At 37.8% G+C, this 25614-nt stretch overlaps 1 protein-coding gene and 1 pseudogene across 2 annotated transcripts in view; one reads left to right on the top strand and one right to left on the bottom strand.

Annotated features, from left to right (window-relative positions):
• The window catches only part of PTPRO (protein tyrosine phosphatase, receptor type, O), a 271543-nt gene that overhangs the window by 132378 nt on the left and 113551 nt on the right, over nucleotides 1-25614 (top strand). The window contains 1 exon segment of the mRNA XM_012662778.1: nucleotides 17052-17325. Coding sequence (XP_012518232.1) covers nucleotides 17052-17325 — 274 coding nt within the window.
• On the bottom strand, nucleotides 6093-7266 carry LOC105825112 (annotated as a pseudogene). Its single transcript, XR_001138242.1, has one exon. The product of XR_001138242.1 is annotated as a eukaryotic translation initiation factor 3 subunit H pseudogene (transcript).

The following is a 25614-nucleotide window of genomic DNA, read 5'->3' as shown; positions in this document are numbered from 1 at the left end:
TTATATTACCTGCCTGACATTTGTGTTTGGACACCTTTACCAAATAAAAGGCCAAACAGATGAGGTCTCTGTCTTCTGAAATCATAAAGGCAGAAGCGTATGGATCTGAGCATGTAACACACAAAAGGCAGAGCTGGTGTGAACGTGGGCTCAGGCACTCAACCGAAACCTAATGAATAGAGAACTGACGTACTCTATCTAGAAAGATACATGAGGACACACATGAAAAGGTTTGGGATTACACAGCAGATTGCAAATATATTCACTCAGCAAGCATTTATCACGACTTCACTGTATGAGCTTCAGGACAGCTTTTGGCATCTAACAAGCACTATGCAAGTGAATGCTCTTTATTATGTTATCATCACTGCTATTGTTATTGTTGAGACACAATTCTAGGAAGGACAAAGGCACCTAAGACCTGTCTTCATCTTTACTCCCAAATACAGTGAATTCTCAGAGTCCTGCTCAGTCCCTGATACATGCTTGCTGCTCAAAATATATCTGAAGAATGACTGAATAAATAAGGGAAGATTAGAGAGACCATCTTTCACCTTTGAGATCAACATCCAACTTCTGCTCTGACAATTTCTGAAAGAGAGTTGTGAATGATTCTGGGAAAGCGGCCAGGTGCGGTGGCTCATGCCTGTAATCCTAGCCCTCTGGGAGGCCGAGGCAGGAGGATTGCTTGAGGTCAGGAGTTTGAGACCAGCCTGAGCAAGAGTAAGACCCCCATCTCTACTAAAAATAGAAAAAATTAGCCAGATGTGCTGGCGCACACCTGTAGTCCCAGCTACTTGGGAGGCTGAGGCAGGAGGATCGCTTGAGCCTTGGAGTTTGAGGTTGCTGTGAGGTAGGGTGACACCATGGCACGCTAGCCCAGGCAACAGAGCAAGACTCTGTCTCAAAAAAAAAATAAAAATAAAAAATCGATAATTCTGGGAAAATGTCAGAAAAATCCCTGGGAGGGCAGCTCTGGGACTTTGATCTTTCTGAAGGATTTGAAAGGGAAGAATATCTAGATGGAAAAGGTTTCGTGGGAGCCGTATAGGATGTTAAGTAGATGAATTGCGTAATGTCTGCAGAGAATCATGGCCATAAATGCCAATAGGCACTGGACATCATTAATATTACTATTTAAAAGAACTAAGCATCCTATTGCCTCCTACGTGGTAACCTTAGAACAGCAGAGCTTTCCTGTGTTCCCTGTACAATAAGTCTAATCATCGATAGGGCTGCCAGCCAGAGCACTGACAATGTTCTGGATGTGCGTCACACAGGCGGATTTGCTGCAGTGAGCCCTGGCTGAGACTCTCATCGTGTCTCACCTAACAATTGCAACATCTTCCATGCTGTCTATTGGCTTTAAATCAGCCCCGCCAGCCTGTTATTCTCTGTACTCCTAACTATATTGGTCCTTCTAAGCTGTGATCTAATCATATCATATTTTTTCATTAAAACAGTTCATAATTTCCTCTGGCTTAAAAAATATCCAAACTCCTTAGCAAGGCACATTTTAACTTAGGCCACCTCTGCTCGGAGCATCCTACCACGATCTAACCACTCCAGAGGTCTGTGGACCCTTTCCCCCTTCAACAAATGACTTTTCTGACCTGTATCCCCTTGGCAAACTCCTGAACATTTTTCAAACATCATTTGCTTCGTGATACTTTCCATCACACCCATCTGCAGAAGCAGAACTAGTGGCTTTCTTGTCTTTATGTCCATGGCACTAAACAGTTCTCTTGTATTGGCCAGGACCTCTGTGTGCAAATTTTGGAAGTCCAGCTCAAACAAATTAATTAATATTCTAGGGTTTATTCACTCAGTCACCAAACTGCACGGTGGCTGGGCCTTAAGATGACTGTGACCAGGGCCTGAGACCAAATCATGGACTCTACCTCAAGCCACTATCTTCAGGGGGCAGAAATTACAGGCACTGACTTGTCTAGCTTTGCATCCGTACATACTTGAGACAAGAAAAGTTCTAGACCTCCTTCCCACTGATTCTGGTTATAAAATTTCAGAGGAAGCATTCTGGTTGGACTGGCTCAGTCTACATGTGCTCCTTGGAGGGGGACTGGGTGCTTCAATCCACCCTGACTGAGTCAAGGTGCCCGCTCAGACCTGGGTGTGGGGTACCGTATTAGCAAGCCTCATCAGGACCTTATTAGCTTTAGAGTAAGAAAAAAGCAATGCTCCAAAAGAAGAAGGTGCCATCTAAGATAGGCATCCAGACAAGCAGAAAAATAGGTATCAACTGTACTGTTTTGCAAAGTCTGTAACTAATAACCCTTCAGATCGTGTTATAACTATGCATTCAAGTGTGCCTCTCCCACTAGAGTTAAACCCCTGGAGCTCAAGTACCTCATCTTACTCATTTGCCTATCGCTAACACCTAGCGTGATGCCTGATGCCAAGTTGGCACTTAGCTAATGTTTGTGTGTTCTTGAATTAACAAACGGATAGCTCTCCAGTGCTCTGTGAACAAAACACTCAGTGAACAGAATTCTGCAGTGTTTTGAAGTTAGTTCATCAAATGTTCATAATTTAAAAGTCATTGAGTGATCCAAAAGTAAACTAAAACACAATAGCCTCTGAAATACAGCTAGCATTTATGGAGTTCATAGTGTTAGCATTTTTATAAAAGACATTTAATCCTCACAAAAAAATTCCCTGGGTCACAGGGATTACCTTTATTTTATAAGTGAAGAAGATGAAGTTAAGAGCTCCCCAAGCTCCCCCAGGTAACAGGCTGCAGAGCAGGAAGGTAGACTCAGGCTGTCTGATTCCACGTCTATTGCTGCACTCTTAAGCAAATTATGTATCCTTTCTGGGTAAAATGAGAATAATAACACTTATTTCTGAGGATTGTGGTAAGGAGTAAAATAAAAATACATAAATAAAATGCTCAGGTTAAATCCTAGTCCAGATTAGGGGATCCATAGGTGATAGTTGCTGTATTTGTCAGGGATGGTGAGAGTTTTCCTCCGATTTCTGATTGGTACATATCTCTGGCCAGTTCTCTTCCTTGTCTCATACACCAGGCACTCATCCTGTGTATTTCTCCTTGTTAGTGCGGCCCACTATATCTCTAGTAGCTTCTCTCCCCGACGACTGGCTGTTGAACAGGCTCCCAGGCTTCCCCTTCTTGCTGAAGCCAAGCACTCAGGCCTCCTTTGCTGCCTCAGGTAGCTGACCGCCAGTTCAGGAAAGTGTCAAGAGGCATCAGGATATATAGATCCTAGACTTTGTTCTGGCGTCAATTAGTTGTGTGACATTTGCACCACTATTCTCTCAAGCGTAACATGAGAATGTTGGACTAGAGAAATCACTGCATTATATTTTGTTACGTAAAGGAAATTTCAGTGAAAATATTTTTACTGCAGAGTCCAGCAATACTATTACCCAGTCTCAAAAGAAAAGTTTTAAATATTTTTGGAGTCACCACATAAATCAGCATTGGACTTGTCTGGTTTGTCAGATCCATTTCTATTACTTTTAACTATCCTTCCTGCTCTACTTCTCAGCAGGGATTGCATACCTGCAGCATACATTCAGAACTTTCTACTGAACATAGATTCCAGGAAAAGCTGAGGCAAAGGAGACAGAGCAGAAAGTAGTAGCACAGATGACATTTCTTTTAGGCGCACTGCCTAGATCCCATTTGGCTGGCTGCCTTCTTCTCACTCGTCTCACCAACTGAATCTGATTAGCCCACTCTCATTTATTTTTGGCAACCCAGGAGCACATGGGCCAATGCTTATTTTCATGGCTGATACAATCATCCCCAAAGCTGTCGTTAGCATTTGGAAGATTAGACCCTTTCTCTGGAAGATTTCACCATCTCTGAAGCATCATGATACACAGTAGACATACATTTCTTAAACAATTTACAAAATTGAGTCTGTTTACTCCTCTTTTTATTATCACAGCCACCTTCAGTTATTGGCGGCTAAAACATACAGCAAGAAATTCTTAGTAACTATGAATTTAATTTTTGTGAACTTATTTTTTTCTGAGTTAGTGAATCAGCATCTATAATAAATAAGAAGTAAAAGCCAGATTTCAATGCTACCGGATATTCAGTGCTTGATTTGTCTACATTTTGGTTAACAGGTTTTTCTATTACTCACTTAACACTGCTATTTATGTGAAAGGTGAATAATAAGGAAAAGAAAACTAATGACAAATATGTTTTCCTAAAAATGAAACTTTTAGATATTGAGCCCAATATCCTATATATTTTCTATCTATATTTGTGGACAATAAGACTTATTAGTAAGAATACATATTTTTAGGTCATTGAGATAGAAAAATTCTGAGATTCCAAATAAATTCTAAAGTATGTTCAATACAAAAAATTTATCATGAAAAAGCTACCACATTTTGGCAAATTGTTCAAGAAGTTTAAAGCAAAAGGATTTTTCCATCAATCTTCAGTTAATTTGAAAACTTACTAAAAACCAGGATTCCGCATTCACTAAGCATTTTATAAATAAACAACTGCAGACCACCACCAAACTGAAGCTCCTAGAAGGCAGTTCTGTATTTTGGATCCCCAGAACTTAACATACTGTGTAGTACTTAGTAGGTTCTTAATTTATATTGACTGAATGAGTATACCAATTAATAACTTGTATTAACATGGGTGCTTTTACTCTTTCTCTTCCCCATACCTGAGTCTTCCTGCTCCAAGAAGGATATCCCTTCTGTTCCAGACCACTTTTTATAAAGTTTGTTTATAAAGAATTCTAAGGAAAGCAGAAGGATAGAAGAGAAAAAAAGGAAAAATTTGCATGGAGAGAAGTTTAAAGAGAGAAAGGTGTTATGGTAGGAAAAAAATGGGGAGTTTGAGAAGTATTGCTAGAGACCTTGGGTATGCTAGTTATTTGGTCTCTAGTTTGTTGTGGTTCTTATTGTTGTTTTAGTGCCAGAATTTTAATTGGAAGTATGCCAACACTGATGAATTTTCCCTAGGAGGAAGGGGATATGGTGAGACAGGAGCTGTTGAAGCCAACCTACATCTTGTTTTTCCCACTTCATCCCAGCAAAGAATCTACCATGAGGCTTCACCAGGAGCTAAAGAGAGGGCTCTTTGTTTTGCTTGGGAAATGCATTGTATTCTCCACACTAAAGCAAGCTGGTGGTGTTAGAAGAAGAATTGGTGGCCTCAATGAAAAAAGGATCTGGCCCCGTAGGGTTGGCAGCAGTAGGAAGGGGTTGGGGACATTAAAGAGGAGCAGGAGTTAGCCCTCAGAGTGTGACAGGATAGGAAGTGGCAAGAACAGGTGCACCATTGGTTAAAAGATCCCACCAAGGCAGATGCTGATGAGTTTTCTAGGACTGTCATGTGCCCCAGCTTCACCTTGGAGCTGTCAAACATGAGCACAAACTGTGCTGATAGCCTCTATGGTATAATTACAGAGGTGGGAGGGCATTACACCCATGCTTGAGGCATGACATCTGGGTGCCTGACAATGATCACATATCTGTGATCCACCAGCGCACTATGTATTTGTCAACAAATGTTCCTCCTGTGCAAAGTACACAGAGCTTGCTCCCAGATGACCGCTAGCACTGCCTCGCTCCACCAAGCAGGGGACAACCATGACCCAGCTGCTTCATGCTTCTGATGATCAAGAAAATTATTCCCAACATGCTCAATTCATTTTGCATGACGACTATTGATTCAGCATCTCCTTGGGACACTGACAGAGTAAAGTTCAAAGGCATGGGTGCAAGATCAGATTGATATAGGGTCACAAAGTTTAAACAATGCAATATTTCTAGATGTGGCACAAGAGATGAGTATGTCAGTGATTGTCAGCTAATAGGTAAGAACAAAGTATAGTAAGGGAAAAGAGGTCAAGCATCTACGGTAGCAACCTGGACCTTTTTTAATTGTGTTAAGGATACTGACAATTGCTTGAATTACAGGTTACAGGTAGAATTCTATTAATTTCAAGTCTTAGTTAATGAAATACTGTGGTTGAAAACATCAGCTTTCTTTTTTTTTTTTTTAACTAGCAGTCAAAATTTTGTTTTATTTTATTATTGGCTAGAAAGATGTTACAGCCAAAAACGGCAATGGTAGTAAAGGAATCCTCTCTGCTTTTCAATATGCAAACATATTTCTTCCAAGAGAGGACCTGGTGTGATCTGAAGAGTCCATGTTAACTTCTTTTCTGGAAACTTCCTTGCCTTAGTTGTTGTATTCTTGAAGAGCCTGGGCAATGAAGAGTTTGCCTAAGTTTGGGGCAGTGAACTCCTTGATGTTCTGGCAGTAAGTGTTAATCTGGCCTGCAGTGAGCAGTGAATCCATCCTGGCAGGGGGCTGCAGAGTTTTGAAGAGTTTGGACAGGTCTTCCTCAGGGAGTGGGGGTTCTCCTCGGCTCTGACGCTGCATATTCTCCTGCTGGCGATGCTGCTGATACTGATGTTTCTGCTGCTGCTGTTTACTAGTATTCCTCATGTATGTGTTATATTTAACTATATCTTGGCTCATATCATCCATTCTGTCCATCAGCAACTGTAGATTCTTCCTCAAATGATTGCTGCTAGCAAGACTGAGCAATTCATGTTTATCTGCCACAGCTGACTTCTTTTCAAGTTCCCACATTAGGACGTTGATCAGATGTGAATTTTTAATTACAATCGGCACTTCTTCAAACATGTGCTCAAAGGTGATATTTGCTTTTTTCAATGCTTCAGGGGAAAAATCCTTCTCTTTACAAACTTCCATCAGTTTAGGAGTCAGTCTGTATGCCTTTAGTGACAGAGACCCTTGGGCAGTTTTTATGGGATCATAAATGAGAACGACAGATTCTTCAATGGCATGTTGGTAACTAAACTGAGAATCCAGTAGTGCCCGGGTGACAAATGAGCCATAGTATGTGGACTGGTACCAGCCCACGTGAAGATGATCGATGTTTACATGGCGAAGGCTCCACATCATTTCCATTTGATATTGGACTTCATCAAAGTCTGCATCATCCTCTGTGTATTGGGGGAAAGGAAAGCAGTTGGTAATTTCAAGCCGATCTTCCACAACCAGGCCCAAAAGCACTCCTTGAACAACCTCAGTTCCTTGTCCTTCTTCTTGATAATGCTTGATTATCTTTAATACTACCAAGCCATCTATCTGCACTTGCTTCACGGCCGCATCTCCAGAGCCACTTTTGCCTTTGCATTTCCCTGCAACGCTGGCGGTGGAGCTGGAAGAGGTGGCGGTAGAGCCGGTGCCTTCCTTGCGGGACGCCATCTTTTCAGCTCCATCAGCTTTCTTTTAAATATTCTACAAATGTATTTGAGAAATATGAGTTTATGTAAAATGTCCAAACCTACGAGTCACAGGAATTCCTGAGGAAGAAGAAAAAGTAAAAAGTGAGGAAAACCTATTTGAGGGAATAATGGAGGAAAACTTTCCTGGTTTTGCAAGAGACTTAGAAGTCCAGATAGAACAGGCTAATGGACACCAGGGAGATACACTGCAGAAAGGTCTACATCAAAGCATGTAGCCATTAGACTATCTAAAGTCAACATGAAGGAAAAAATTTTAAAAACAGTAAGACAAAAATGCCTAATTACCTACAAAGCAAAGTCCATCAAACTAACAATAGACTTCTCTGTAGAAATCTTACAAGCCAGGAGAGATGGGGGTCCTATTGTCAATATTCTCAAAGGAAAGAGCTGTCAACCACAAATTTTATATCCTACTGAACTAAGCTTCATAAATAAAGGAGAAATAAAATCTTTCTCAGACAAACAAATGCTAAGGGAATTCATCGCCACTATATGGACCCTACAAGAAATGTTCAAGGGAGTTCTAAACATCAAAACAAAAGATAGATACCCACCAGCATAAAAATGCATGAAACCATAAAACTCACAGATTATATAAAAGCAATCTCACAATCAAGAATACAAAGTAATTAGGTAACAATTAACATTATTATAGGAACAGAACCTCAAATATTAATGTTAACTTTGAATGTAAACAGACTAAATGCCCTACTTAAAAGGTATAGATTGACAGAATGGATTAAAAAAACCCGGAATCCAAATACCTGCTACCACAAGAAACTCACATAACTGATAAAGACTTCTATAGACTCAAAGTAAAGGGGTGGAAAAAATATTCCACTCAAATGGAAATCAAAAATGAGCAGGTGTAGCCATACTTATATCAGATAAAACAGACTTTAAATTAACAACAGTAAACAAAAGACAAAGAGGCTATTCTATAATGATAAAGGAATCAATTCAACGAAAAGATATAACAATCCTAAATATATATACACCTAACACCAGAGCACCCAGATTCATCAACAAAAAAACACTGGACTAGACTCCAGAAAAATTGGACTCTATAAAAGATGGCCCTAACATACATGTACAGATCATTCTACCCCAAAACTGCCAAATATACATTCTTCTTATCAGCACATGAGACATTTTCCAAGATAGGCCATAGGTTAAGTGACAAAAAAATAGTCTCAATAAATTAAAAAATCAAAATTATATCAAGTATCTTCTCAGACCACAGCAGAATAAAACCAGAAATTAATTCCAAGAGGAACTCTCAGAACTACATAAATACATGGAAATTAAACAACCTGCTCCTGAATGATCTCTGGGTCAATGACAAAATCAAGACGGAAATTAAAAAATATTTTTTAAATGAATGACAATAGTGACAAAACTTATCAAAAATCACTGGGATAGAGCAAAAGAAATACTAAGAGGAAAGTTTATGCCACTAAATGTCTACATCAAAAAGACAGAAATATCACAACCTAACATCACACCTCAAGAAATGATCCCCCCCCAAAAAAAATCTAAACCCAAAGTTAGCAGAAGAAAAGAAATAGCAAAGATCAGAGCAGACCTAAAGGACATTTAAACCAAAATATAATGCAAAGGATCAACAAAATAAAAAGTTGGTTCTTTGAAAAGATAAACAAAATTGAGAGCAGACTGACTAAATTAACCAAGAAAAGAAGAGAGAGGTTTCAAATAAGCTCGATCAGAAGTATTAATAGAAAAAGAGACATTACAAGTGATACCACAGAAATACAAAATATCATCAGAGACTGCTGTGAACAACTATGCACTTGCAAACTAGAAAGTTTGGAAGAAATGGATAAATTTCTGGAAATACACAACCTCCCAAGCTTGAATCAAGAAGAAATAGAAATCCTAATGAGACAAATAATGACTAGTAAGATTGAACAAGTAATTGAAAAAAAATCCCAATAAAAAAAAAGCCCAGGACCAGATGGATTTACAGCCACATTCCATCAAACATACAAAGAAGAAAGGGTACCAATCCTATTGAAATTGTTCCAAAAGATCAAGAAGACAGGAATCCTCCTTAACTGATTCTATGAACCCAGTATCACCCTAATATGAAAACCAGAAAAGGACACAACAAAGGAAGAAAACTACAGATCAATATACCTGATGAACATAGATGCAAAAATCCTGAACAAACTACTGGCAAACCAAATCCCAGAATACATCAAAAAGATAATTCACCATGATCATGTGGGTTTCATCCCAGGGATGTAAGTATGGTTCAATATACAGAAGTTAACCAATGTGATTCACCACATAGACAGAACTAAAAACAAAAACCATATAATCATCTCAATAGATGTAGAAAAAGCATTCAATAAATTCTAGCATTCCCTCATGATAAAAATCCTCAACAAACTGGGCATAGAAGGAACATACTTCAAAATAATAAAAGTCATACATGACAAACTCACAATCAATATTATACTGAGAAGAGTTGAAAGTATTTCCCCTAAGAACTGGAGCAAGAGAAGAATGTCCATTTTCAACATTTCTATTCAACATAGTATGGAAGTCCTAGCCATAGCAATCAGGCAAGAGAAAGAAATAAATGGCATCTGAATTGGAAAAGAGGAAGTCAAATTATCTCAGTTTGCTAATAACATGATCTTATACCTAGAAAATTCTAAGGACTCTTTCAAAAGACTCTTAGATTTGTTAAATTAATTCAATAAAGTCTCAGGTTACAAAATCAACATCCACAAATCAGTAGTATTTCTATATGCCAATAACTCCCAAACAGAAACAAATCAAGAATTCAATACCATTTACAATAGCTGCCAAAATAAATCTTAAAATACCTAGGAATATATTTAGCCAAGTAGGTGAAAGATCTCTACAAGGAAAACTACAAAATGCTAATGAAAGAAATTTTAGACAATACAAACAAATAGAAAAACATCCCATGCTCATAGAATGAAAGAGTCAATATTGTTAAAATGACCATACTGCCCAGAGCAACCTACAGATTTGATACCTATAGATATAAAAATATTATCATCTCTTTTTACAGATTTAGAAAAAATAATCCTAAAATTCATATGGAACCCAAAGAGAGCCTAAATAACCAAAGCAATCCTAAGCAAAAAAACCATAACCGGATGCATCATATTATCTTACTTCAAATTATACTGGAAAGCTATAGTAATCAAAACATCATGGTACTGATATAAAAGTAGACTCATAGATCAATGGAACAGACTAGAGAATCCAGAAATAAATCCATACATCTATAACCAACTGATGTTCAACAAAACAAACATACACTGAAGAAAGGACACCCTATTCAATAAATGGTGCTGGGAAAATTGAATAGTCATATGCAGAAGAATGAAACTGGATTCCTATTTCTCACTATATGCAAAAATTAACTCAAGATGGATTAAAGTCTTAAATGTAGGACCTGATACCATAAAATTTCTAGAAGAAAACCTAGGAAAAACTCTTCTGGATATTGGCCTCGGCAAAGAATTTATGACTAAGACCCCAAAAGCAAATACGGCAACAACAAAAATAAACAAATGGACTTAATTAAACTAAAAAGCTTCTGCACAGCAAAAGAAATGATCAACAGAGTAAATAGACAACATATAGAATGGGAGAAAATATTCACAAACTATGCATCTGACAAAAGACTAATATCCAGAATCTACAAGAAACTCAAGCAACTCAGGAAGAGAAAAACAAGTTACTCTATCAAAAGGTAGACAAGAGACATGAACGGTGTTTTTTCAAAGGAAGGGAATCAAATCGCCAAAAAACATGAAAACAAGCTCAATATCACTAATCAGAGAAATGCAAATTAAACCACTATGAGATACCACCTTATCCTCGTCAGAATGGCCATTAATAAAAAGTAAAAAGATATATATGTTGTCACATATGTGGTAAAAAAGAAATGCTTATATCTTGTTGATGGGAATGCAAACTAGTACAACCTCTGTGGAGAACAGTATGGCGATTCCTCAAAGGACTAAAAGTAGATCTACCATTTGATCCAGCAATCATACTACTGGGGATATAACCAAAGGAAGTCATTATATGAAAAAACACCTGCACTCATATGTTTATTGATGCACAATTCACAATTGCAAAGATATGGAATCAACTTAAGTGTCCACCGAATGATTAGTGGATACATAAAATATGGTGTATACATATCCCATGGAATATTACTCTGCCATAAAAAAGAATGAAATTATGTCTTTTGCCACAATTTGGATGGAACTGGAGGCCATTATCCTAAGTAAAGTAATTAATAAATGGAAAATCAAATTACACATGTTCTCACTTATAAGTAGGAGCTAAACTATGGGTACACATGGTCACACAGAGTGGACTAATAGACATTGAAGACTCCAAAGGTGGGAGGGTGGGAGGGTGTGAGGAATTTAAAATTATTTATTGCATACAATATACACTATTCAGGCGATGGGTACACTAAAATCCCAGACCTCACTGCTATGCAATATATGTATCTAACAAAATCATACTTGCACCCCCTAAATACATTGACATTTTTAAAATAGTCTACAGATGCGCGAACCTGGCTTAGTCAAATCTTAGTGTACATTGGTGTTAGTCCTAACCTATGTTATACAGTTGTAATCTAAGATCAATTTTTCTTTTTGAGGATTAGGAAACTTTGTGCATGTGTGTTTGATTTGGTTATGGGGAAGTAAGAAGTAGTTAGAAAACTTTGTTCCCTCTATTAGCAGGAAAGGGCCAGCAGGCACAGGCCACAACCACAGGCCACAAACACAGGCAAAAGGAAGTTAAAGAAGCTTGTTACTAAATTTAATTTTCTTTAAATGCATACCCTTCTCCCACCTTCAACTGCTCTTGTAAGGAATGGAAGACCTCCACTGTCTCCATTCTAGGGATTCCATGTGTGAAGCCTGAGATGGTGAGGATTGAGTACAAAAAATACTATTGAGAAAGGGGAAGAAGGTATCTGTTGCCACCTTCAGTATCTGTTAACCTTCAGACACTCCTATCCCGAGGCCCCTTTTGCTCCTTCAGAAAAAGCCCCTGGGAATCAATTTGAGTGTAGAACAAGTACTCTTCCTTTAGAGGGATACTCAAACTCCAACATGGATTACAAATCTCTGAGGTTAACTGAGGAAGAGAAAGACTAGATAGCACCTCAGATCCTAGCAGGGGAAGGGTCTTCCCATCCATTATTCTGCAGTCAGCTGGCCAACTGGCTGGCCAGCCCTCATTTCAATAATTCCCATGTAAATACTTACTTTTTCCTTTTGTATGTTCCTGCTCTTCCCTATTTCATACAGAGCCTCCCTTACCTCCCCTGGAGGCACCTGTTTCTTTGATCTTTTCTTCCTTCCCTTCTAACTTTCCTGTGGGAAGAGTACGAAGGGAAGAGAATGTTGTATGGGCAGAGCCAATCTCATCTCTTCATCTAGGTCAGGGCATCTCATCCTTCTAAAGGGAACTTTGAGGGGAAGTGCTCTAAGTTCTTGCCCACGTAGGGGCAGATTTCTTCTCCTGGAGCAGGGACAAGGCAGAAAGATCCAGTACCAGAATAAAGTCATCTTGATGGATCATGCCATTAGGACTGAGTAACAGGGAAGAAGAGATTTCAGGAGGCAGAGAAGTGGGGCACATCTGGTGCTGGTCTTATCCTGATGGCTGGATCCCAGCCCCCAACACTCTCCTCCTCTTCAGGTGAGCTTGATCATCACCACCGACAGTCCTGCTCACTGTAGCTATGTGTGCAGAGGGACAGACACCCATGGGGCAAGAGGTCTCCCCCAGGTCTTGATGTAGAGGCAGCACTCTATTTGGGCTCTGGTTACTTTGAAATTCCTTTTGGTTGCATGGCTGTGTTCTTTCGGACATTGTCTAGGACTGAAGGACTAAGGACGAAGGCAAATGTGTCATGGCTACACTGCAAGGATTCTCTTAATTTAAAAAAGAAAAAAAAAACGCTTGTGTGATTGAGCAATCCAAAACTATATTCAGTTCTAGAATTTCCTTTTTTTTAAGTTTCTATTTTTCTGGTGAGATTTTCTACCTTTTCATTCATTATGAACACAGTTTTTATCCATATTAAGCATAGTTATAATGTCTGATTTAAAGTACTTATTGGCTACATCCAACATCTAGATTATTTCAGAGTCAGTCTTTATTGATCATCTTTTCTTGAAAATTCGTCACATTTTCTTCATTCTTTACATATTGACTAGTTTTGGATTACTTCTTAAATATTGTGAATATTATGTTACGGTGACTGTGGACACTAATGTGTTTTTCTGATGAAAGTCAATATTTTTATCTTAGCAAGAAATTCACTTGGTTGGTTGCAAACTGCACACACTTTCTTGTGGCTGGCAACTTAAACCTTAGACATTTCTTTTAGCTCTGGTTTGGCTTCTTGCAGTCTGCCCTGCACGTGCATGGCTCAGGGGTCAGCCTGAGTTTCGAGCAGACTTCAGGGCTCCCTTTCTTTAGTTCCCTCTTCTCAGGATTCCCCACTCACTTTCCATCAGTGGTGGTTGTCCAGATTCTGTCATCTTGCGATAAGGTTAGACAGATGATTGATGGATTGATTGATCGAAAAAACATAAATAACTCATTTTGTGCCAGCACCTTCTTCCAAGTGTCAATTGCCCTCCAGAATCTCTCTGCTTCTGCTCATGCTTCAGTCTTCAGTCAGTTGTTTTTTGGTTTTATTTTGTCCAGGGTGTATGGTTATTATCTTCTGGAAGGACAGCCAGGTGGGAGCTTATATGGCCATAACGGAAGCAGAATTTACAGAAGTGTATTTCAAAAGAAGGAAAAGGAGAATGGGGAAGGGAAAGAGAAGAGCTGATGTTTGCTGAGCTCTCTGTATGTGCCAACACATTAAATGCTTTCCCTGCACCTTTTCTCTGTTTTCTTCTGTTTTATATTTCTCATCTAAACAATGAAATGATCTTATGAACTTTATGCTAGCCTCACAGTTCCACCTGGACCATTGCCAGTATAGAATAGTTCACACACATTTTGTGTTTGGTCCCAGCAGTGCACCAGTCCATGTTAGAAACCTGCCCATGTGTCTGAGAATGAGAGACAGTGTAGATAAAGGGGCATTTTAAAAGTCAATTCATAATGACTATCTTATATTACAGAAATCTGCCAAGGACTACCCACATCAAGAGCAGCTAGCATATGCCAGGCGCTGATCCTGGAGCTGGAGATACAGAAGTAAGATACGGTGCCTGACCTTGGAGGACTTATTGTCTAGCATGGTTATTATATCATGAATACAATTTAGTCTATTAAATATTAAGATAGAATTAAATTTCTGTTAATGCCAGATATTATTTATAAGTGCTAGGACTTGTCAAAACTAGATTTCTAAAAAACAGAATTATAAGAAAAAATCAGTATATTTTTAGATCTAGAAAGCCTCTTTTAGGATAGTGATGTATATTGTGTGCTTTATTTGGTTGCTGACAATATGTGAGGTACCAAAGTCAACAAGTTGAACTGTTGGTGGGAATGTAAATCAGTACAGCCATGATGGAAAATGGTATGGAATTTCCTCAAAAAACTAAAAATGGAACTATAAATACCATATTATCCAGCAATCCCATTAGAGGGTATGTATCTAAAGTAAATGAAATCAGTATGTCAAAGAGATATCTGCACTCTCATGTTTATTGCAGCACTACTCATAATAGCCATGATACCGAACCAACCTAAGTGTCCATCAATGGATGAATGGATAGAGAAAAGGTGAGGAGATACACACACACACACACACACACACACACACTGGAATACTATTCAGCCTTTAAAAAGAAGGAAATTCTGTCATTTGCAATCACATGGATGAAACTGAAGGACATTATGTAAAGTGAAATAAGCCAGGCATAGAAAAATAAATACTGTATGTTCTCACTAATATGTGAAAGCTAAAAAAGTTGATCTCATAGAAGTAGAGATTAGAATAGTGGTTACTAAAGGTTGCAAAGGGTGGGGAGGAGGAGGACAGCCAAAGATTGGTTAATGGATAAAAAAGTATAGCTAGGTAGAAGGAATAAGTCCTAGTGTTCTATAGCTATAGGGTGACTGTAATTATCAGCAATTTATTGTATATTTTCAAATAGCTAGAAGAGTGGATTTTGTCTGTTTCCAATGCAAAGAAATGATAAATGTTTGAAGTGATGGATACCCTAATTATCCTGATTTGATCGTTGCACATTGTATATATGTATTGAAATATCACACTATACCCCATAAATATGTACAATTATTATGTCAATTAAAATAATAATAACAAAACCCAAAATCAATAATGGCTTTTAATCAATTAACATATACTTATCAGTTTATGTGCTGTGTGACAGACTCAGAGTTGGGAAAATAAGTTAAGAGGGGAAAACAAACAGACCTGGGAACAATAATGGAGCTCATTTTTTGTACTTGTGACCATGGGCAAGTGACTTAATCTTCCTGAGCCTCGATTTTCTCAGCTATAAAATAGGGCTGAAAATTATAAAACCTATTTTATGGGATCATTTTGAATATTAAATGAGATAACTGTATTTACAGAGTGCCTAGCCCAATACCTGGATCCTTGTAGATCCTTAACAAGTTTCAGCAATTTTTCTCTCCTGCTCTTATACAAAAGAAATTTGAAGCTCAAAGCAGTGAAATAACTTACTTGCCCAGGACACTGCATACCCAGAAGACAAATTAAAAACAAGCAACAGGATAAAGTACATGAGTCCTGTTTGAGACCAGAGAGAAGGATTAATTCTGCCTATGGAGTCTGGGAGAGAATCAGGAAGAAATATTCAAGCCACCACACAAACGATTTTTCAAATATTATTCATAAACACTCATTTGGAGACTTGGAGCAAAATTTTCAGTCCACTAGCTGCTGACATTCTCAGAGGTGCCCACAGCTCCTCCACTGCTGTGGTTTCTCCTTTCTTCACTGCTGTGGTTTCTCTATGCAGCTATGATAATGATGAGGATTATCACAGGCCTGACTTTTTCCATCTTAAGAACTGACCACAGGCTGGGCACGCTGGCTCACGCCTGTAATCCTAGCACTCTGGGAGGCCGAGGCGGGCGGATTGTTTGAGCTCAGGAGTTCAAAACCAGCCTGAGCAAGAGCGAGACCCTGTCTCTACTAAAAATAGAAAGAAATTAATCAGACAACTAAAAATATATAGAAAAAATTAGCCAGGCATGATGGCGCATGCCTGTAGTCCCAGCTACTCGGGAAGCTGAGGCAGTAGGATCGCTTGAGCCCAGGAGTGTGGGGTTGCTGTGAGCTAGGATGATGCCACAGCACTCACTCTAGCCAGGGCAACAGAGTGAGACTCTGTCTCAAAAAAAAAAAAAAAAAAAGAACTGACCACGTAACTTCTCCGGCATAGCTGAAACCAAGGACTTCCTTGGAACTTCAGTGTCAAGATGGCTTTTATTCATTACTTGCTCCTTCACATGATGTTTTTTTTGTGTTTATTACATGACACAATCCATCAACTGGAAGCAGCCTTCCAGTGGAGAAAAATCCTCAAAGTAAAACCCTGAGATCATTAGTCACAAGAGGGATCATCTCTCTCTTTCTGGTTCTCTCATCACAAACATTGGTTTTAAAAAAATTATCTCAGTATAACTTTAGTGCCAATAATCTGAATCTGACCTCTATCTCCTTTTCTTCTCTTAAACAGGATACTACAACTTTCCATGTAACCGTCCAAGATGATAACAACATCGTCGTCTCCTTAGAAGCTTCAGATGTCGTCAGCCCGGCATCTGTGTATGTTGTGAAGATAACCGGTGAATCCAAAAATTATTTCTTCGAATTTGAGGAATTCAACAGCACTTTGCCGCCTCCTGTTATCTTTAAGGCCAATTATCATGGCCTTTATTATATAATCACTCTGGTAGTGGTAAATGGAAATGTCGTGTCCAAGCCATCCAGATCGATCACTGTGTTAACAAGTAAGCATCATGTGTAACACTGTCCTTTGTGTCCCTTATTTGGGTGTATTCTCATGGGGCTCTGATTGAGAGAGTCAGCCCAGAATGGCAAGATCGCCTGCCTTGAGGCCAAGTGACACAGGTACAAAGTTCTGAATTATGTTAAGAATATACTTCTTGCCAGTTTGATGATGTTTACTGTTTACCTTGTGTTAAAATCCGTTTTAAACCAAAATAAGTAAACCTCAATGAGATAGTCTATTTTCAGACTGAGTGACAATTTTAGATTCATGATTGGACCACGTAATTTTCTGCTATATTACTTAATAACGTGATCATGATGTGTCTATTTTCTTCTGGAACATGTATTCCATATCAAGCAATTTAGTTTGGGGGATGATGAATTTATACTCATATTTAGCTTGCTCAAACCCAATTATGCATTTTTGTCTAAGAGAGAGAAAAAGATATCTCTATCAGTTGCTATTCCCCACCTCACCCTCAAAATAGCCTTGGCTTCTACTGCCCAAGGAAAATGCCAAGAAAAACAATTACTGGCATTTTAACCTTCAATGGTCCGTATATATAAGGAGTTAATGCTGATAGTAAGAAGTTTTGAGAAGTGGTTTTAACTACGTGTGATTTTCACTTTACTCTCTGACTTTCATATCTAATCTCAAAATTAAGATGTATCTCTACTGTATATATTGAGGTAATTTTTCTTCCAAAAAATTGATATCTGTTAGACAGTAGAGTTTATTACTAGAGCGATTTAATGACTCAGTGAAGTGCTTTTTGCTCGTGTTCTTTGGTGCAAGTTTTCCAACAGCTGCAATTTTTAAAATGCCAGCTATGTATGATTGTTCTGGCCACTGTTAAGGAAAAATACAGAGATACTATCTGTTGAGATAAAAGGGGAGAGAAGCTGTAAGAGGCAAGAACTCAGAACAAAGCTAGAGGACATATTTTAAGATGTCTGTCAAAAATAATTAAAGTCTCCATTGGCAGAGTCCCAAGGTCAGTACTGAGTCCTGTAAATAAGACCTTCAAGGTTCATAGACATAATGAACAAACTGAGGAATCAGCTGAATTAAAGGAAGAACTTACCTAGTAAAATACTGTCTTAAACAAATCCTAGAAAAAGACACATTGCCAGCCAGATCCAGGTAGCAGATCTAGGCATATAATGCCTACACCATGAACACTCCTTGAAATCAAAAGCTCTGCTTTACTCATCTTCATAATTTCATAAACACTTAGTCCAAGCCTATGCTTAATAAGTGATCCATAAATATTTGTTAAATTTAGTTGAGTAAGTAGCAGGAGGAAGCCAGGAAAAAAGATTGAGGCACAAAGCAAAATAGAATATAGAACTGTAATGACTATTGCTGCTCAGTCAACATTATTAGCATGCACTCGGCCATACTTGATCAGACAAAGCTAGAAGATTCAGCCCTTTAAATAACTGCTCATGAAGAAATTTGATAAGTTAATGCCAAGATAGTTCTAGAATATCTGGTTGATATTTTAGCACTTGCAGTAAGTTCTATTCAAAATATCCTCTATTTTCCCTTGCGAATTTTTCTTTGACAAAGGGCTTGAAGTGTGTTGAATGTCCAGAAATTTGGAAATTTTGCAAAGGTTTTTTTTATTGATTTTTAAGTGACTGGTGTTGTGATTACAGAACATACTTCGTACAATTTCAATTACTTGAAAATTGTCAAGATTTGTTTTATGAGCCCAAATGTGGTCTACCTTGCTGTGAATTCTGTGAGCAAGTTGGGTATGAAATTTGATTGTTTAAGCCTTCTATATTCTTTACTTGTTCTAGTAATGACTGACCAAGGAGTGTCAAAGTCTCCATCTATAACTGTGGATTTGTCTATTTCTCCTTTCACTTCTTTTAGTTTATCCTTTACATATTTTGAAGCTTTCTTGTTACATTGTTAGGTACAAACATTTTCAGGATTGCTATGTCTTCTTGATGAACTGACCCTTTTATTATATGCAATGTCCCTCTTTATTTCAAGTATTATACCTTGAGTTGAAGTCCTTTTTCTGATATTAATGTAACCGTTTTAGATTTATTTTGTTAACTGCCAGCATGTCACACTGGGTCCATTCTTTTACTTTCAGCCTGCTAATATCTTTACATGTAAATGGGTTTCCTGTAGACAGCATAGAGTTGAGTCTTGCTTATTTTTCTAATCTGAAAATCTCTGCCTTTTAATTGGAGTGTTTAGACCAGCACTATCCAATAAAAATAGAATGTTAATCATATATGTAATACTAAATTTTCTGGTAGATACATTAAGAAACATTTTGAAAGGATGAAATTAATTTTAATAACACAGTTTACTTAACCCATTACATTCAAAACATAATTATTATTATTTCAACATATGATCAAGATAAAAATGTGCACATCATTTTTTACTTTTAAACATAAATCAATTAAAATTAAGTAAAATGAAAAATTCAGTTTCTCAGCTGCACTAGCCTCTTTTTAAGTGTTCAATAGCCACCTGTGGCCAGTGGCTGTCAATTTAGATAGTGTAAGTTTAGACAATTTGTATATAATGTAGTTATTTATATGGTTGAATTTGAATTTACCATATTGCTAGGCTGTTATTTGGGGCAGGATTGGATGGAGGGAAGTGAGTCAGCCTAGACAACAGTCATGCTGGGTTTAAGGTATTAGACACCTTCAGTTCATCATAGAGTCCCAATTTTTGCAATAGCAGGCTGCCAGGAGTGGTAGAGGGTACTTCTCAGTGTTCCAGTTCTACCCTCAGTATTCAGCAAGCCCTGAACACTTGCTCCACAGAAAAGTACCCCCAGCAGTAGACTGTTGATGCTTTGTAACCAGTGCTAAGTGTTTGGTGGGAACAGAGGAGGTTCTTGGTTTTCCTGGGCCAGCCTCAGGCTTAGGCTGACCCTGTGAGCTTAGCTGGGGCATTCTTGACATTCCTACCCCTAGCTTTACACTGACAGCCAAATGCTACCTTAAATCTGTGGGTTAGAGAGTTTCCTGCTGATTCTCCAGTGGTAGCAGAACTCTACTTACTTTATTCATGGGCCCAAGAGACTTTCTGCCCATCTCTTTTGCTTCTACCCATCCCTCAAAAGGAGGGATCTTTTTCTGAGAACTGGGAGGGAAAGATTTTCCTGCCCTTCCTCAATACATCTGTGCACTAATCCCCAGTTCTTATATTCCCAACCTATTATTGCTTTTGAAATTTAGGTAATGTAATTGAGTCTTTAAAAATAGGATAAAAGATGGATACAATAGACCATCATTAATTAATTTTATTCTTTAGAAATTGAAGTAAGCTTCCTCTTCCCCTTAAGATATAGAAAGCCTCAAGGCAGGTCCAAGGAAGTAAGTTTTCTTGCTGGTTTCTTAGTGGCTCCAAGTGTCATCTGCCTGCCTGTTCCCCTACCTCCCACCAGAAGGAGGCTCTGTCCAGTGCCCTGTCTTGCCCCCGGTGGTTTTCATGAGCAACTGGTGGAGGCCCAGGGAAAGAACTAGAGAGAGAATGTGGACGCCATTCGTGTCTGTGGATCTCCCAGCCTGTCTAAACCAGCACTGACCTAGAACTTCTGGGTGATGGAAATGTTCTATATCTATATTGTTCAATACAGTAGCCACTAATTTTTAATTTTATATAATTTTAATTCATTTTAAATTTAATTTAAATAGCCATATGTGGCTAGTAGCTATTATATTGGACAGAGTAACTCTGCACTGCCATTTAGACCACTTTCAGCCTTTATGAATTCATTAAAATCTTAGTTGCTTTTCTCTTACCTGCTCGATGGTGGCATCCTCTTCCTGTCATGCTCTGCCAAAGGTGAAACAGTGTGTCCCTTCGCCCCCAAGAAAGACTTGTAACTCCTTGGAATTTATTTCACTTGGTTGCCTGGCAATCTCACTTCTCTGAAAAGCTCAAGAAAAATTACGATTTCATGGATTACTTGACTTTTCTTTGTTGTTGGGGCAGGGAAGAAGTACTGTTGTCTTGAGGCTTTCTACATCTTAAGGGGAAGAGGAAACTTGAATCGATTTCTAAAGAGTAAAATTAATTAATGATGGTCTATCATATCTCGTCTTCTGCCCTATTTTTAAGGACTCAATTACATTATCCCAAATTTCAAAAGCACAAATAGGTTGGGAATATAAGAACTGGGGATTAGTGCACAAATATTTCTGTGACATTAGGTATGAGGTGGCATGAGGTGACATTTGTATTCCAGCTTCATCCTTTATAAAAGAGAGAATTAAAGTACATGATGACCAAGATTACTTTCAAGCTCTAAAACTACCATTATTTGTCAGTTAATGATATATTTTTGCCATCTTTATTTTTCTAACAGAAAGCTTTTTAAACAAGTTTAGAAAACATTTGTAGTATCTGCTCACAGAGTTGACACATTGCTTTTGAGAATAAAAGAGTACATTTGTTGCAGTCATTTATTGTGTGTTAGATGCTTGTCTTGATGAAATGAGCAATGACAAAGCAATTGGCCTCAGGGCAGTTCTTTGATATTTCAGTATAGTTGTTCTGAGCCTGTCACTCTCAGAGAAAGCTGAGAAGCATAACGAAGAATAAATTCAGCACAGCCAAGTCATTTGGCCAGTTCAAAAGAGTTTCACAACCCTTAGGCTCTAACATCTGATTAATATTTAATTGATTGAGAGCCTTCCGTATACTGCATGCACTTCAGAGGGAAGGGGTAGTTCCTTAGATGATGAAATAATACCTGGAAACAATTGCTTAGAAATTGAGGAAATGTCATATACACAAAGCTGGCTCATGTGTCAGTAAAGTTCTGGCAATAGGGGCTGTAGACATTGCAGAACACACTTGGAGACACTCTACAAATATAATGTTCTATACAAATCCATTATAAATAAAAATAACCCATGAGGCTTTTTTCATTTATTGGGTACATTCTCTGTGCCATGTCCTAGGTTGCAGAGAAATAAAGATAAATAGAAATACCCATAATCAAAGATGTTATGCTATAGTGGAAAAGACAAATAAAAACCATTACGAATATATGATAAATGCTATAAGAGAAGTAGGTAAGAAAGAGTGCCTTGCCTTCCTAAGGAACATTGGGAAGACACCAGAGAAGAACCAATCATTGAAAAATTAATGAAAATTTGTCAAAAGAATAAAGACAGGAAAATGCTACAGAGTCAAAGGGTGTAGCATGTGCAAAGAATAGAAGCATGCATGGGATGGCACGCGTGGTGAACTGCAAGGAGTTAAGATGACAAGCATCAGCTGTTCCAGAAAATAACAAGAAGTGTGGCTAGAAATGTTGGGAAGAACTTCAAGCACCTTATAAGTGCTAAAAAATAAAGAACATCGTAAGATTTGATTGGGGAAGCTCTCTCTGGTAGCAGAGCTGCAAGCCACCAGATCTTGAATCCTGCATTGGAATAGGAAAAATTATCAAGCAAGCATTGAGGGTAGTGGTTCAAAGCATGAGCTGTCAGAGTCAAAGAAATCTGAAAACCATAAATATAGCTTTGGGCAGATGATTACTTTCTCCAAATCCTAGTTTTCAAATCCATAATTCATTTTAGGGGTTAGCAAACTTTTTCTATAAAAGCCTAAATATTTATGCTTTGAGGACCATATAGTCTGTATTGCAACTATTCAACTCTGCTGTTGTAGCACAAAAGCAGTCATAGGCAATACATAAACAAATGAGCGTGACTATCTTCTAATAACACTTTATTTATAGACACCAAAATTTTAATTTTATATAATTTTCACTTGTCATGAAATATTATTCTTCTTTTGTTTTTTGTCAACCATTTAAAAAGATAAAAGCCATTCTTAGCTCAAAAGTCATACAAAAACAAGTCACAGAGCAGATTTGGCTTGTCGGCTGTAGTTTGTTGATTTGAAATGTTGTATAATTACAATACATAATATTGGGATGATTATAGTACCTACTTCGGTAGGGAGTGCTATAAAATAATGTAAATATTTTTGTCACGTAGAAAAATGTAAAATAAACTTTTTAACAAAGTGTGTAGGACATAGTATAAGATCATGAAATATAAGCAGTACCAATAGCATTAAGTAGAAAATTACTCAAGGTGTCAGAAGAAAAGGAGAATTGAAACAGATTGGGCAAGGAAATGTCAGTGAGGTGAGGGTGACTGGTTTAAGACAAAGATTCTGGCTAAAGTGAGAATATCAAGTAGGCTACAGGCTTAGAAGTTTGAGAAACAAATAAGAAAATTACGGTGAGACTGGAGGAGGCAGGGAGAATAACTTAGAAAGCTGTTGAAATGTTCCAAGAAAGAAATTATGAGAATTTGAGCAAAAGTAGTGGGTGTAAGGGTCACTGTTCTCCTAGACCAACCTCAGTAGCCTGGTTGTATGTAGCTGAAGTGTCAGGTCGGGTCCAAAATCATCATTGGAACACAAGGGAGTAGCTCTGGCCTGGGACACAGAATTGGTCCCTTTTCCCTCCCATCTGCTATGAGAAGTGAGGTTGTAATCATAGGTCCTCTCACTCAAGAGAACTATGTCAGAAGAGACACATTCTCATTGTGTTTTTTACTTGCATTTCCCTGATGATTAGTGATGTTGAGCATTTTTTTCATATGTTTGTTAGCCATTTGTATATATTCTTTTGGAAAAAATCTATTCATGTCTTTTATCCATTTTTTGATAGAGTTATTTGCTTCTTTCTTGCTGATATGTCTGAGTTCTTTGTAGATTCTGGTTATTAGTCCTTTGTCATATCTATAGTTTGTTAATATTTTCTCCCACTCTGTAGGTTGTCTGTCTATTCTGTTGATTATTTCCTTTGTTGTGTGTAAACTATTTAGTTTAATTAAGTACCATTTATTTATTTCTGTTGTTGCTGCATTTGCTTTTGTGGCCTTAGTCATAAATTCTTTACCTAGGCCAAGGTCTAAAAAAGTTTTTCCTACATTTTCTTCTAGAAATGTTATGGTTTCAGGTCTTACATTTAAGTCGTTAATCCATCCTGAGATAATTTTTGTATAGGGTGAGACGTAGGGATCTAGTTTCATTTTCTGCATATGACTACCCAATTTTCCCAGCACCATTTATTGAATAGGGTGTGCTTTCCCCAGTGTATGATTTTGTATGCTTTGTTGAAAATCAGTTGGTAGTAGGCATATAGTTTTATTTCTATATATGGTCATAAAAAGGTGTAATAGACATTGGAAACTGAGAAGGGGGTGGTGAGGGATCAAAAAAAAACCTACCTGTTGGGTACATTGTACACTATCCTAAAAGCCCTGACCTCAGCTTTAGACAATTAAAGTTGTTACAGGTGTAACAAAAAATACTTGTAACCCCCTAAACCTATTGAAATTTTTTAAAAAAGAAAGAGATACATTCTTAAGGTGTTCACATCAAAAGCAAAAGTTGCTGATCACTGACCTAACTGCTTCTTTAGTTTTTAGTCCAACAAAACAGAACAATCTCAGAAAGAAGCACTGCTTAGCAGTTAGCAGTTAGCAATTACTAACAAATACAGGGATACTCTTGTTTTCTTTAAATAGTATTTGCTTTTGTTTCCTGTCTCTTCCCTAAGATAATCACATCCAGAACTTCTGAAACATTTGTATTCATGATCTGTCTTGAATGATTCAAAGATAATTAAGAAGCATAAAATATTCGTCAATTTGAATGTGAGTTTTCATTATGTGGGTCATCTAACAAGGGAAAATTATCATATAAAATGTCATAATTTTTTTATTAAAGAAAAATGGGAATTTAATGTTAGGATTTCTAGTCAAAATGATGTAGTAAATTTTTGCTTTGTCATATAATTTTTGCTTCTACCACAAACCAAAAAGAAAACCAGAGGACATTACGAGGTTGAAAAACACAATAGTCATCTCTGTGAATCAGAAAAGAAACAGAAACTTAAAGTGGGGAAGGGGGCTGAAGTAATTGGCCTTCTGTGCCCTGGGTCTGGAAAAGACAGGATTGAGTTTGGGCCCCAGAATAGTAAGAAGAGCTGAAACGCTGTACTCTAGGCAGGGCACAGAGCCAGGCTCTCTGCTTAGAGCAAAGATTCCTCCCATTTGAGGAAAAAATGCACATATAAAGACCTGGAGATGCAGGCAACACATACCTAGCCTCGTTATTCTCTGACTCAGTGAATGAATCTGTGGTAGCCACTATATCCTCCACAATATCAAGAACACTCAAATAAGTTGTATGTCTTATTTTAGGGGCTCTAATGAGCTAAAAGGAAGCAATGGCTTAACTATCTCAAAAGCAAGAGATAATAAGCAAG

This window comes from Propithecus coquereli, unplaced genomic scaffold, assembly GCF_000956105.1.
Source record: "Propithecus coquereli isolate 6110/MARCELLA unplaced genomic scaffold, Pcoq_1.0 Scaffold78, whole genome shotgun sequence".
Lineage (NCBI taxonomy): Eukaryota > Metazoa > Chordata > Mammalia > Primates > Indriidae > Propithecus > Propithecus coquereli.
This window is presented reverse-complemented; position numbering and strand designations above follow the sequence as displayed.